Source organism: Amblyraja radiata, chromosome 23 (assembly GCF_010909765.2).
Source record: "Amblyraja radiata isolate CabotCenter1 chromosome 23, sAmbRad1.1.pri, whole genome shotgun sequence".
NCBI classification, from domain to species: Eukaryota; Metazoa; Chordata; class Chondrichthyes; order Rajiformes; family Rajidae; genus Amblyraja; species Amblyraja radiata.
The window spans coordinates 32,887,928-32,899,996 of record NC_045978.1 but is presented as its reverse complement, the minus strand read 5'-3'; the positions used below and the strand labels follow the sequence as shown (position 1 = coordinate 32,899,996).

The following is a 12,069-nucleotide window of genomic DNA, read 5'->3' as shown; positions in this document are numbered from 1 at the left end:
CTCTAACCACTATGGACTGGGTCACAGATGCTGGTTTGCACATACAGTAAAATTCCCATGATTAAATCACAAGACATAAGAATTAATGCTAACTTTCCATAGTCACTGTTTACCTCTCAGTTTAAACTGGATAGCATAGTCTGAGGACATCAGGCCTTGGAGAATTATATTAGATGCGGGAATCATTTAGACCGGAATCTAAAGAAGCTGAAATTGTTCCTTTCCAACACCGTGGGCGAGGCCAGAATTTGTTGCCCATCGTGAGAAGGCAATGATCACCCGCCAGTTTGGACGTGCAGTACTCCTACAAATGTTATGCCTGGCTTTAGAACTAGTAACAATGAAGGAACAGTGATATGTTTTGATGCAATGTGCTACGTGGATGGGGACATGTAGGTGTTGATGTTTCCACAAAATCTGCTGCCTTTACCCTTCTATGGGTCACAGCTGTGGGTGTGGAAACAGAGCTTTCTGACAAAGTTATTCAAATTAATGAAGTATTCTAACAGAGCACACAAATCAGGTTTCCACACACTGGAGTACCAATAGAACCAGAGATGATAATTGGCAATGCAAGAACCAAAAGGACAAGTGGGTAATTATTTCATGCAAGTACTGAATGGTGAAAGCAGATTCAACAATAAATTGCTATAATGAGTTTATTTGCAGAGCCATGAGCTAAGTGCGGAGGAAAGAGACTAATTAGCTCCTACAAAGAGCCAGCAAGATGGGATGAGCAACAAGCTTCCTCAACCACTCCGACCTTAAAACTGTACTCCCCAGGTTCCATCAGCATGTTTCCTGCCCAACCAGAGGAAACAATATTCTGGACTTAGTTTATACTAATATTACTGAAGCCTACAAAGCCCTCCCCCTCCCCCACCTTGGTCAGTCTGACCACCTCTCTCTGTTCCTGCTCCCCAAATACACACCTCTGATCAGACGTGTGAAACCTACCATGAGGACAGTGAAGGTTTGGCCTGAGGGGGCTGTCTCTGTTTTACAGCAGCAGTTTCAGCAGACAGACTGGAGTCTGTTTGCTACTCAGTCCACCTTCAATTCACAAGTGGACATCAACTCATACACCTCAACAGTTATGGACTATATAAAATTCTGCACCGATAATGTCACTACCCACAAAGAGATAAAGACCTTCCCTAACCAGAAGCCGTGGATGAGCAGGGAGGTCAGACTCCTACTGAAGGCTCGCGATGCCGCTTTCAGATCTGGCAACGCTGAGGGATACAGCTCATCCAGGGCCAATCTGAAAATGGGAATTAGGAATGCCAAACTCAATCACAAACGGCGGATTGAGGAGCACTTCCAAAACAACTCTGACCTCAGGCGCATGTGGCAAGGAATCAAATCCCTTGCCGATTACCATAAAGTTAACACCCCTCCCCCAGACAACGCCACCCTTCCTGACGAGCTAAACCATTTCTATGCTCGCTTTGACCGGGACAACAAAACCCCAGCCATCAAAGTTGCTCCACCCCCGAATAAACAACCCCTCAGTCTCTCCACCTCTGCTGTACAAGATGCACTGAGCAAGGTGAATGAGCGCAAAGCTGCCGGCCCCAATGGCATCCCTGGCCGGGTTCTTAGGGCATGTGCTGGACAACTATCCCCAGTCTTCACCGACATTTTCAATCTCTCACTGGCCCAGGGTGTTGTCCCCACTTGCCTCAAGACATCAACCATCGTGCCAGTGCCCAAACAGTCAACCACAGGGAGTCTCAACGATTTCCGCCCAGTGGCACTCACCCCTGTCATTGCTAAGTGCTTTGAGCGGCTGATCTTGGCTCACCTCAAAGCCAGCCTCCCCCCCACACTGGACCCCCATCAGTTTGCCTACCGGGCCAACAGGTCTACAGAGGACGCCATATCGGCGGCTCTACACTCTGCCCTGACCCACCTGGACAACAACAACTCCTACATCAGGTTGCTGTTCATTGATTTCAGCTCTGCCTTTAACACTGTCATCCCGCCAGCTTGATCACTAAACTCAGCGGACTTGGCATCTCCACCTCCCTCTGCAACTGGACACTGGATTTCCTCACCAACAGACCACAGTCTGTCAGGGTCAACAACCTCACCTCCTCCACTATAACACTGAACACCGGCGTGCCACAGGGCTGTGTGCTCAGCCCTCTCCTCTACTCCCTCTTCACCCACGACTGCATCCCTAAGTACGGATCCAACGCCATCATTAAGTTTGCTGACGACACCACGGTGGTAGGACTGATCAGTGACAACGATGAGTCAGCCTACAGGGAGGAGGTCCAGCACCTGACAACCTGGTGTGCCAACAATAACCTCGTCCTCAACTCCAAGAAGACGAAGGAAATTATTGTCGACTTCAGGAAGGTCAGAGGAGGCAGTCATACCCCATCCATATAAACGGGACTGAGGTGGAGCGCGTCTCCAGCTACAAATTCCTTGGGGTACATATCTCGGAGGATTTGTCCTGGTCCCTCAACACCTCCAAGCTGATCAAAAAGGCACAGCAGCGCCTTTACTTCCTGAGGAGGCTCAAGAAAGCCCACCTGTCCCCCCAGATCCTGACCAACTTCTACCGCTATACCATCGAGAGCATCCTGACCACCTGCTTCACGGTATGGTACAGCAGCTGCACTGTTGCGGACAGGAAGGCACTACAAAGGGTGGTGAAACCCGTGCAGCACATCATCGGTGCCCCGCTCCCTGCCATGGATGCCCTCCACCGAAAACGGTGTCTGAGACGGGCTGGGAAGATCAGTAAAGACCCCTCCCACCCCAACCATGGACTGTTTGCCCTCCTCCCATCAGGGAGGCGGTACAGGAGCCTCAGGTCTCGTACCAGTAGGATGAGGAACAGCTTCTACAATTATACCATCACATTGCTGAACTCGGAGTCCCGCCTATAGATTTCTCCGGTCCCTCCATCCCCATTGTTTAATTATTCTGTATTTTTGATTATTCTGTATCTTCTTTTTTTTTTTTTTTTCTATATGCACTACTACTACGGACTGATGCAAAACTGCATTTTGTTGTACCCATACTTAGTATTTGTGCAATGACATTAAAGTTGAATTGAATTGCTACCAGATTCTATGAATACAAATGCGGAAAATTAAGAAAGTAGTCATCCTGACTGTATTTGTCTGGGTGGAATGTAGATCTATGTTAATTTACGTGGATCAGAAGCATGTCTGAGACGCTACATCTTGAAGATATGAAACTCGTCTTAGCAGGAAAATCGGAGCAATTTTCAAAGATATGGTCTCCTTTCATTGATTCATTAGAAGGATAGTATGGTGCAACACAACTTTGGAATTAAACCGATTTACGGATGGGTGTGGTGAGAAATGAAGCAGGTATATCAACACGTTTTGGTCTTTTTTTTAAATTATTTTTCATTTTTGTCTTCTTATTCTTTTTTAAGTTTTTACTCATTCACTCTTTGACTACACTCTTTGGTAGTTTAGGGGTTTACACATTCACTATTTCTTTCACTTTCTCTCTTTCCCGCTCTCTCTTTTTCTATTTCTTTTTTCTCAAAATTAAAATGAAGATGTACAATAAATGTATTTTGTCATATGGCCGCGGTTTATACTACTGTACACTGCTTCTAATAAAAATATTAATTTAAAAAAAATGATATATATATATATATTAATTTACGTATCCATGACTGCAAAAATTCAAAGGCAGAGATTTATTCCACCTCTTACAAATTCTCGAACCCCATTAGTTTCAAAGAGCTAAGTGTGTTTCTGTAAAATGTGTTTTACATTAACTCCTTGTAATATGAAGTCAGACTTCTCAAAACTAACGTTGAACTGATGCTCCAGATTAAGTTGTGCAAACAAAATGCCAAAAGATTGAAGGGCACAGCCCACCTTTCAAATGGCTTTAAACTAAATGCTCCTTCAACTGCAACACCAGCCTTGTGTCTTTTATCCACATGAGGCAGATAAATGGATGTGATGGATTAATTAACAATTAGTTTATCATATGTAAAGTGTATGAGAGCACATAATAAATAAGGTGTTTTATTGGAAAGGATATGAAGGAACCATTTCTACTTAAGGGCCTGCCCCACTTTCACAACCTAATTCACGACCTTTTTTACTCGTGGACATTTTTCATCATGCTAGAAAAAACGCCCCGACCTACTAGATGGCACGAGTACCTACGACTAGCATCACGGCCTACTACGACCTAGCTACAACCTCCTACGACCTCGTGACGACCATGCTGCGAGTATGAGTCAAGGGAAAGCTCGGCAGAGGTCGTGAATTAGGTCGTGAAAGTGGGACAGCCCCTTTATGGATGCGTCAGAAATCAAAATCCTAAACGACCCAAAAAAAGTGTATGGTGATATTGTTATTAAAATTCAGTAAAGCTGCAACTCTGAAAGAATAGATGAACTGATAACTTGCAGAGGGGACAACCGGAGATAAAACATACAGCCACAGTGAAAGATTGAAGGAATGATATGAAAAATGATCATAAATGGGAGAAATCTGCAAAGTGATACTCACCTTTAACATACAGTTCTTATCTTTATTATTATGAAAGTTGCATGTTCCCACAGAACAGCAGAACTTCTGGAGATCCAACCAAAGCCTAAAGCAAATTGTGAACAATAAATTAAATATTTAGTCCCCTAAATTCTACCTGAATAATCTGGGTTTACTTTGGGGGAGAAAATACAAGTTGATAACTAATCGCAAGATGCAGATAGGAATTATTGCATAAAATGTGGAAAACAAATGGTATTCAGTGGTTGGATGAATTTCACTGACATGCAGAGACAACAAATCAAGGCATATGTTCAACTATCCACGCCAAGGTTTAATATGTTGCATGAAAATAACATGGCAAAAGGAGAGCAAGAGAAAAAAAAAAATCACACATCGCACTTGGACAAAATTCGCAACATTTGGACAGGTACTTGAATAGGACAGGTTTGGAGGGATATTGGACAAATGCAGGGAGACAAGGCTAGTGTAGATGGGCATGTTGGTCGGCGTGGGTAAGTTGGGTGAAGGGCCTGTTTCCATACGGTATGACTCTTGACTCTACCCTTCCCACTCTTAAACCCTGACAACTGACATCATAAAATTCACAGTGGAGTTTATGACGACCATCAAAAAATTGCAGGTGTAGGTTAATCCGCTGTGGTGGATGTTTATGTTAACTTGGATGTAGTTGTGTGTCTTGTTGCTTTCTTTTAGTATGGCTGTATGCTAATACCAATATCACTGTACCTTAATTCGACACGTGGCAATAAAAGACCTTTGAATTCTACCACTGATAGTTTTCATTTTATATTATATTGATATTGGTTCCATTGCTCTAAAAGCAAAATATCTCTCATTACACTCCCTCATTATTTACAAGCAATATTTCACATTCCTCCTCAAATCCAATGTCTGTGACACACTACTTTCATTTAAACAAAGTACTTAAGAATTGTTTCCTCCATATCTTGTTCACTGATTTTATTTACTTAATATTAGGGAAAGTGATTTCTGACAATAACCAAACAGTGAGGTAATTCACATTTTATTTCTTCAGGCTGCAGATCATCAACCTAGATCTAAAATTTACAACAACTTCTAAAACTATATTTTAACGCTGTTAGAATTGCTTGAATTGGAAAATTTAGAGCAGTGGCTTACAATGTAAAAAGGCTGGCCCATCAGCGCTACCAAATGTTCTGCATGCTCGTTAATCCAAATAAATCACGTTACAGAAGCATTGCAGAGAAAATGTGTTGTTTGTACTTACGAAGATTTCAACAGCCCATGGTAATATGCAAAGTACACTAAAGAATTGTCATTGAACTCCCAGCTAGATAATCCATTTCCAACAGCCATCCCCTGAAATAAAAGAGTATTGAAGTTATTACGGATCATTCTGTCAGTTCATAGTTCAAATTCCACTTTTGTCCTGTATGCATTGACAACTTTTCATAATTAAAATCAAACATTTACTTTTTTTGTGGTTTTAGTTTAGAGATACAGTTTGGAAACAGGCCCTTCGTCCCACCGACTCCGGAAGTGGCGGCGCCGGGAACAGCTGCGGCTCGCCTGCAGTCCGTTTGTCTTTTACTTTTTTGTGTTGTGTTTTTTTCGTTTTGTCTAGTTACGTTTTTGTTTTTTAGGTCGTGTTTATGTGGGGGGGGGGGGTGGTGGGTGAAACGGGGCTTGCTGTCTCTCCCTTCGGGGGAATACGACCTTTTTGTCGTATCCCCCTTCTCTGCCTCCGTCTACACTGAGGCCTAATGGCGGAGCTGGCGATCTCGGGACTCTGGAGGCAGCTAACAGGACTCGCCCTGAGCTCGCTCCCGTGAGGGTGGCCCAGCCCGGGGCTGGAACTGCGCTCTCGTGAGAGCGGCCTGGCGAGGGGCTGAGAGACTTTCCCGTGAGGGGCTGTGGCCCGTCGGAGTGGCCCAGCCCGAGGGTGGAACGGCACTCCCGTCGGAGTGGCCCAGCCCGAGGGAGGAACGGCACTCCCGTCGGAGTGGCCCAGCCCGAGGGAGGAACGGCACTCCCGTCGGAGTGGCCCAGCCCGAGGGAGGAACGGCACTCCCGTCGGAGTGGCCCAGCCCGAGGGTGGAACGGCACTCCCGTCGGAGTGGCCCAGCCCGAGGGAGGAACGGCACTCCCGTCGGAGTGGCCCAGCCCGAGGGAGAACGGCACTCCTGTCGGAGTGGCCCAGCCCGAGGGAGGAGCGGTACTCACGTGAGGGCGATCCGGCTCGGGGCTGGAACGGTGCTCCGGTGGCTGGGATGGCGTTCTGAGGCGGTGACCTGAGTCTGGGGTTCAGCCGCGGGCCAGCGGCTGCGTGTGCTGGACTGGAGGGCGGCAGCTTCGACCACCCCCGGGCCGCGGTGTTTGAACCGGCCCGTTTTCGGGGTTCGGTGAGCCACGGGACTGTTGTGCCATCGCCCGGTGGGGAATCGCCTCAGCGCAGAGGGAGAAGAGGAGGGAAGAGACAGTAACCCTAAGATTTTTGCCTCCACCACAGTGAGGAGGTGCTTGGAGGATACACTGTGGTGGATGTTAATTTGTGTTTATTGTTGTTTATTATTGTATGATTGTATGTATGACTGCAGGCACGAAATTTCGTTCAGACCGTAAGGTCTGAATGACAATAAAGGTATTCAATTCAATTCAATTCAATACATTAGCGCTGTACACACTCGCTATCTTATACTCAAGGAATAATTTACAGAATCTAATTCACCGACAAACCTGCGTATCTTTGGAATGTGGGAGGAAACCGGAGCACTTGGATGAAGCCCATGCGGTCACAGGGAAAACGTGCAAACTCCGTACAAACAGTACTCGTAGTCAGAATAGAATCTGGATCTCTGGCACTAAGGCAGCAGCACGACCGCTGCACCACTGTGCCACCTCCATTTTCTGAAGCGTCAATATCCTCACAGAGAAGATTCCAGAAATGTTCTGTGATGCATGCAAAAAGGTGCTTCCTGACCTTGAGCTGACCTAATGCTGAGATAGTTCCCTTGTTCTGGAATCTCCAATCAAAGGAAATAATGTGTCTCCCTATCAAATCTTTTTAACCTTAAATTCTTTGGTTGGGTCACTCCCGTTTTCTAAGACCAATGATTTGCAGCATTAAAGTGTTATATACCAGCAACACAGTATTTTGGAATAGAAAAAGAAATTCCTGCCACTCAAACCAAACAACCACCTCTGATTGTCTGCAGTTGAACACCAGTCAAGAAGAACATTAATCTGCACAGATCAGATCTCCAACTTTGCATTGTAAATTGATTGAGTTAGTTCAGACAGTAGCTGCTGACTTGTTCTTTCGTCCCTAACCCAGTGGCTACAGCAGAGCTTGCTCTCAACTGCTACCCAGGTGCTGTTTTATGAAGAATGAAGAAACAATTTAATTTTACATTTGTTCGCGGGATGTCGGTCATGGAACAACGCTCCCAGGAGGCCGCGGCCCGTGAGAAGCAGGGCGGTGGGTCCCTGCGGCTGGACTCCAGGTCGGAGCCGCTGAGCGGTCAGGAGAGGACACCTCAGCGGTAGAGGACGAGGCCAGCGCCGGTGGTTGAGAAAGGCTGCGTGGGTGCCGGAGGTCACATGGGCGGCATGGGTGCAGGACGCGCCACTGAGAGAACAAAGGGGATCCCGGTGTGGGGGGGCTGTCGAGAACAAAAGGGGACCGTTGGGGACTAAACAGAAAATCTTGTAACTCTGTCGGTGCCCAATATGTGGCGACTCTTCCCATATTATAATAAAGTATCATTTATTCATTCAGGCTCTAGTAGCAAACCTGCCCATCGCTAGTTGTCCAGAAGACATCCAGAATCAACCATGTATTTTGGGATTAGATTCATATGTAGGTCACCAGGACAAAGGGGGGGGGGGGGGGAATAAGTCTCCTTTCCTTAAGAACATTAGCTCACAATAGTTTATTGCTGCCATCTCATACTTTGAGACTCATCGTTCCATGTTGGGATTTAATCTTACAATTGCTTATGCAGTATTTAATCATTATGCTCCTACATTAATCAGAAAAAAAATCCCCAAAATGTAATTGTTCCTTACAAAAGCAGATTCTATGAATACAAATGCGGAAAAATGCTGTTTTCAAGAGAGAGTTAGATTTAGCTCTTAGGGCTAAGGGAATCAAGGGATATGGGGAAAAAGCCAGAACGGGGTACTGATTTTGGACAATCAGCCATGATCATATTGAATGGCTGGCTCGAAGAGCCAAATGGCCCACTCCTGCCCCTATTTTTCTACATTCCTATGTTCATTAATGGGATTTCCCTCATTGTTTGAAAGTACAAAGATGACCAAAGGATTTGGATTTCCCCAATACACTTTTTTGTCAATAAAATATTCTTAAACCGTTGTAAAGAAGGAAATTGTGGAAGTCCCGAAAACTGTTGGAGGTGTTCAAGTTGCCAGCTAGCATTTGCCATTAATGGCAGTCACGGCGGTCACGGTGGCGCAGCGGTAGAGTTGCTGCCTTACATTGCTTGCAGCGCCGGAAACCAGGGTTCGATCCCAACTACAGGTGCTGTCTGTAGGGAGTTTGTACGTTCTCCCCATGACCTGTGTGGGTTTTCTCCGAGATCTTCGGTTTCCTCCCACACTCCAAAGACGTACAGGTTTGTAGGTTAATTGGCTTCATAAATGTAAAAATTGGCCCTTGTGTGTGTAGGATAGTGTTAATGTGCGGTGATCGCTGGCCGACGCGGACCCGGTGGGCCTGTTTCCACGCTGTATCTCTAAACTAAAAATCTAAACTAAACATATTGACTGTTCCACTATACCCCAGTTCTTGCAGACTCGCCATTAACACCTTAATTGTCCTTTCCTTTGCACCTTGTTGCATTCGGAACCGAAATGTCACGACTTTTGTACGATATAAGGGTAAAGCACAATTCCTGTAATTAATATATCAATCTACCTCACATCTGTACTTCCACAGTTGTTATCTTTTTTGGTGTATAAATGTGCTGCTGTACCGACTTAAACTTTGGAGTTGTGATCACAGCCTTTGACTGAGACACTTCTCCCCTTATGCAAGTAAAACTCACTGCTGATGGTTAATCCTATAGTTCCTTGAGTCTTATTAAACAAAATGCAGCAGAAAGTTCACAGAGAAATGCAATAAACTGTGTAAAACAGGTCAGGTAATATAACTGAGAGAAAGTGTTGGGCGAGAATTGAGAAAATACACCTGTACTCCTCAAAATACTACAATAGGATCTTCCTTCAACATTTAACCTTAAAATCTAAATTTCCCCGTGCAGGACCATGAAACGTATACTCTCTCTCTCTCGAATCCAACAATATTACACTCCCTCGGTATGATGTATTAGATGGGGAAGAGAAGATTTCCTAATCTGCTTTCTCTCTCCGATTAACATGCAACATGATGGTTTGGATTCAAGGGAAAATATTACAGATCTGGAAATAAAGTGACAAAGTTTCATTCATTCATTCAAATCTGAAATAAACACAAAATACCAAAATGTTCAAATTTGCAGAGAGAAAAAAAGTGTTTGGATCAATTATATCATCAAATAAAGCTATTGGTTTAAAATATTCAGCATCCTTATTCGCAGCTGCTGCAAGATTTGCTGAATATTTCCTACAAGTTTTGAATAATTTGCAATTTTAAGCTCCTACCTTAAAATTAATTTTCCTGTCAGTCATCACACGCTCTGCGAGTGTTGGTACGTAGATTCCTCCGTAACTCTCTCCAGTAATATAGAATGCATTCGTCTTGTATTCTGGGAAAAGCTGGAAGAATTTCTTCACTGCGAGGTAATTATTGAATGAAACCTGGAAGCGGAGAGAGGTGGCACAAGAGCAAAAGAAGTTTCGAAGGGTTTAAAAGCAGGATTAATTTTGACTAACATAAAATACAAAGAAAATACCATCAGCAGCCTAGTGACGATAACTCAGTCGTACCAAAGATTTCCCAACCAGAACAAATAAAAATAAATGGTATGTAATTGTATCACCAAACCCTTACCAGTAGAATGTTCACACAAATCTGAACTGACTATTGAACGTAGAGGACTACAGTACAGGGACAGACCCTTTGGCCCACAACATCTATGCCAAACATGATGCTATGTTAAATTAAACTCTTCTGCCTGTACGTGATCCATATCCCTCCATATCCACATGCCTAATCAAAAAAAGTCTCTAAATACTTTTTCCAGACTATTTAGGCAGCATGGCTTCCTTGTTCAGGGCTCCTAGACTTGACATCAGGTCTCCTCCTGATGTACTGTGACTGCACAATAACTTACCATGAAGACTACACACAGCATCTCACACCCCTCTCTGCAATACTAAGAACAAGAGCAGTAATTTTGTGGGAACATCTTGACTTACAAGCCAATGGCCCCTTGCCCCACCCTTAAAACCAATTAGTAGCAACACAGGCCTTTACAATTCAAGGAAAAGAACCATCACCAACACCTTAACAGAATAAATAAAGATGGGCAATAATAGCTAACCTTTGCCATGTGGGCATGCACATTGACAGTGAAACACATTCCCTACCTGTTACTAACATAAACCTCGTCTCACCTCAGTATCATTGGTTCGGTACTGCTGGTCATCGTCGTAGGAAAATCCAACCCCTGCTGGTGACTCAAGGTACAGCATATTTGCAATCTGTAAAGGACATTTGGTTCATTATAGTGTAAATTCAGAACCGTTACAATGGAAAGGGCCAAAACCAATGGTTAAACCTATCAATATTTCTCTATAATATACTCCCACTTACACAAGTTGTTTAGAAGAGAGTTACAGCGTGGAAACAGGCCCTTTGGCCCACCAATTCCGTGCCAATTCCGTACACTAATTCTATCGCACACATAAGGGACAATTTACAGAAGCCAATTAACCTACACTACTACATGCCTTTAGAATGTGTGGGGAAACTGGAGCACCCGTAGAAAACCCACATGGTAGCAGGAAGAATGTACAAGCTCTATACAGACAGCACCCGTAGTCAGGATCAAACCCGAGTCTCTACCATTGCAAGGCAGCAACTCTATCACTACGGCACTATGTCTTTACTTTCTACATTATTGCTTCCTTTTTATTTGCACCATTATTCCTTTTGTCATATAACTCTTCACTCTTAAATTCTGAACTCTCCCCGACCAGCCCTCCCCCCTTCTCCCGGATCTCAGAACTTTAACGTGCATTTAAGGTGAGAGATTTTATCTTGTTGATTCTTTTTCCACAAAGGCTGCCTGAGCCTGCTAAATATTTTGAATTTTCTTTTTCTTTTCTAATATCACCTTGCATGGCTTGGTGTTGATATTGTTTGATAATCTTTCTGTAAAGAACCTTGGAATGCTTTTGTACATTAAAGTGCTAAGGAAACGTTGTTGTCTTTAGAAGTCATTTATTCATGGGTTAGCAGCTGAAAGGTCAGCTTGAACAAGGGGCAACACAATAGATTAAAAACCAAAATGATACACACCAAGTTCCAGGAGTAAGGATTATATTGAAGTGTCTTCCCATCAGGTTGGATCTGCAAAGTGAACACCAATAT

The 12,069-nt window shown here is 44.2% G+C and overlaps 1 protein-coding gene across 4 annotated transcripts in view; it reads right to left on the bottom strand.

The window, feature by feature from the left end:
• The window catches only part of ctsa (cathepsin A), a 51,340-nt gene that overhangs the window by 19,699 nt on the left and 19,572 nt on the right, over positions 1–12,069 (bottom strand). For all 4 annotated transcript variants that reach the window (XM_033041996.1, XM_033041994.1, XM_033041995.1 and 1 more), the window contains exons 4-8: positions 11,998–12,048; positions 11,091–11,177; positions 10,176–10,331; positions 5,779–5,870; positions 4,527–4,611 (exon numbers count right to left, since the gene is read on the bottom strand). In XM_033041996.1, coding sequence (XP_032897887.1) covers positions 4,527–4,611; positions 5,779–5,870; positions 10,176–10,331; positions 11,091–11,177; positions 11,998–12,048 — 471 coding nt within the window. The remainder of the gene's footprint in view (positions 1–4,526; positions 4,612–5,778; positions 5,871–10,175; positions 10,332–11,090; positions 11,178–11,997; positions 12,049–12,069) is intronic.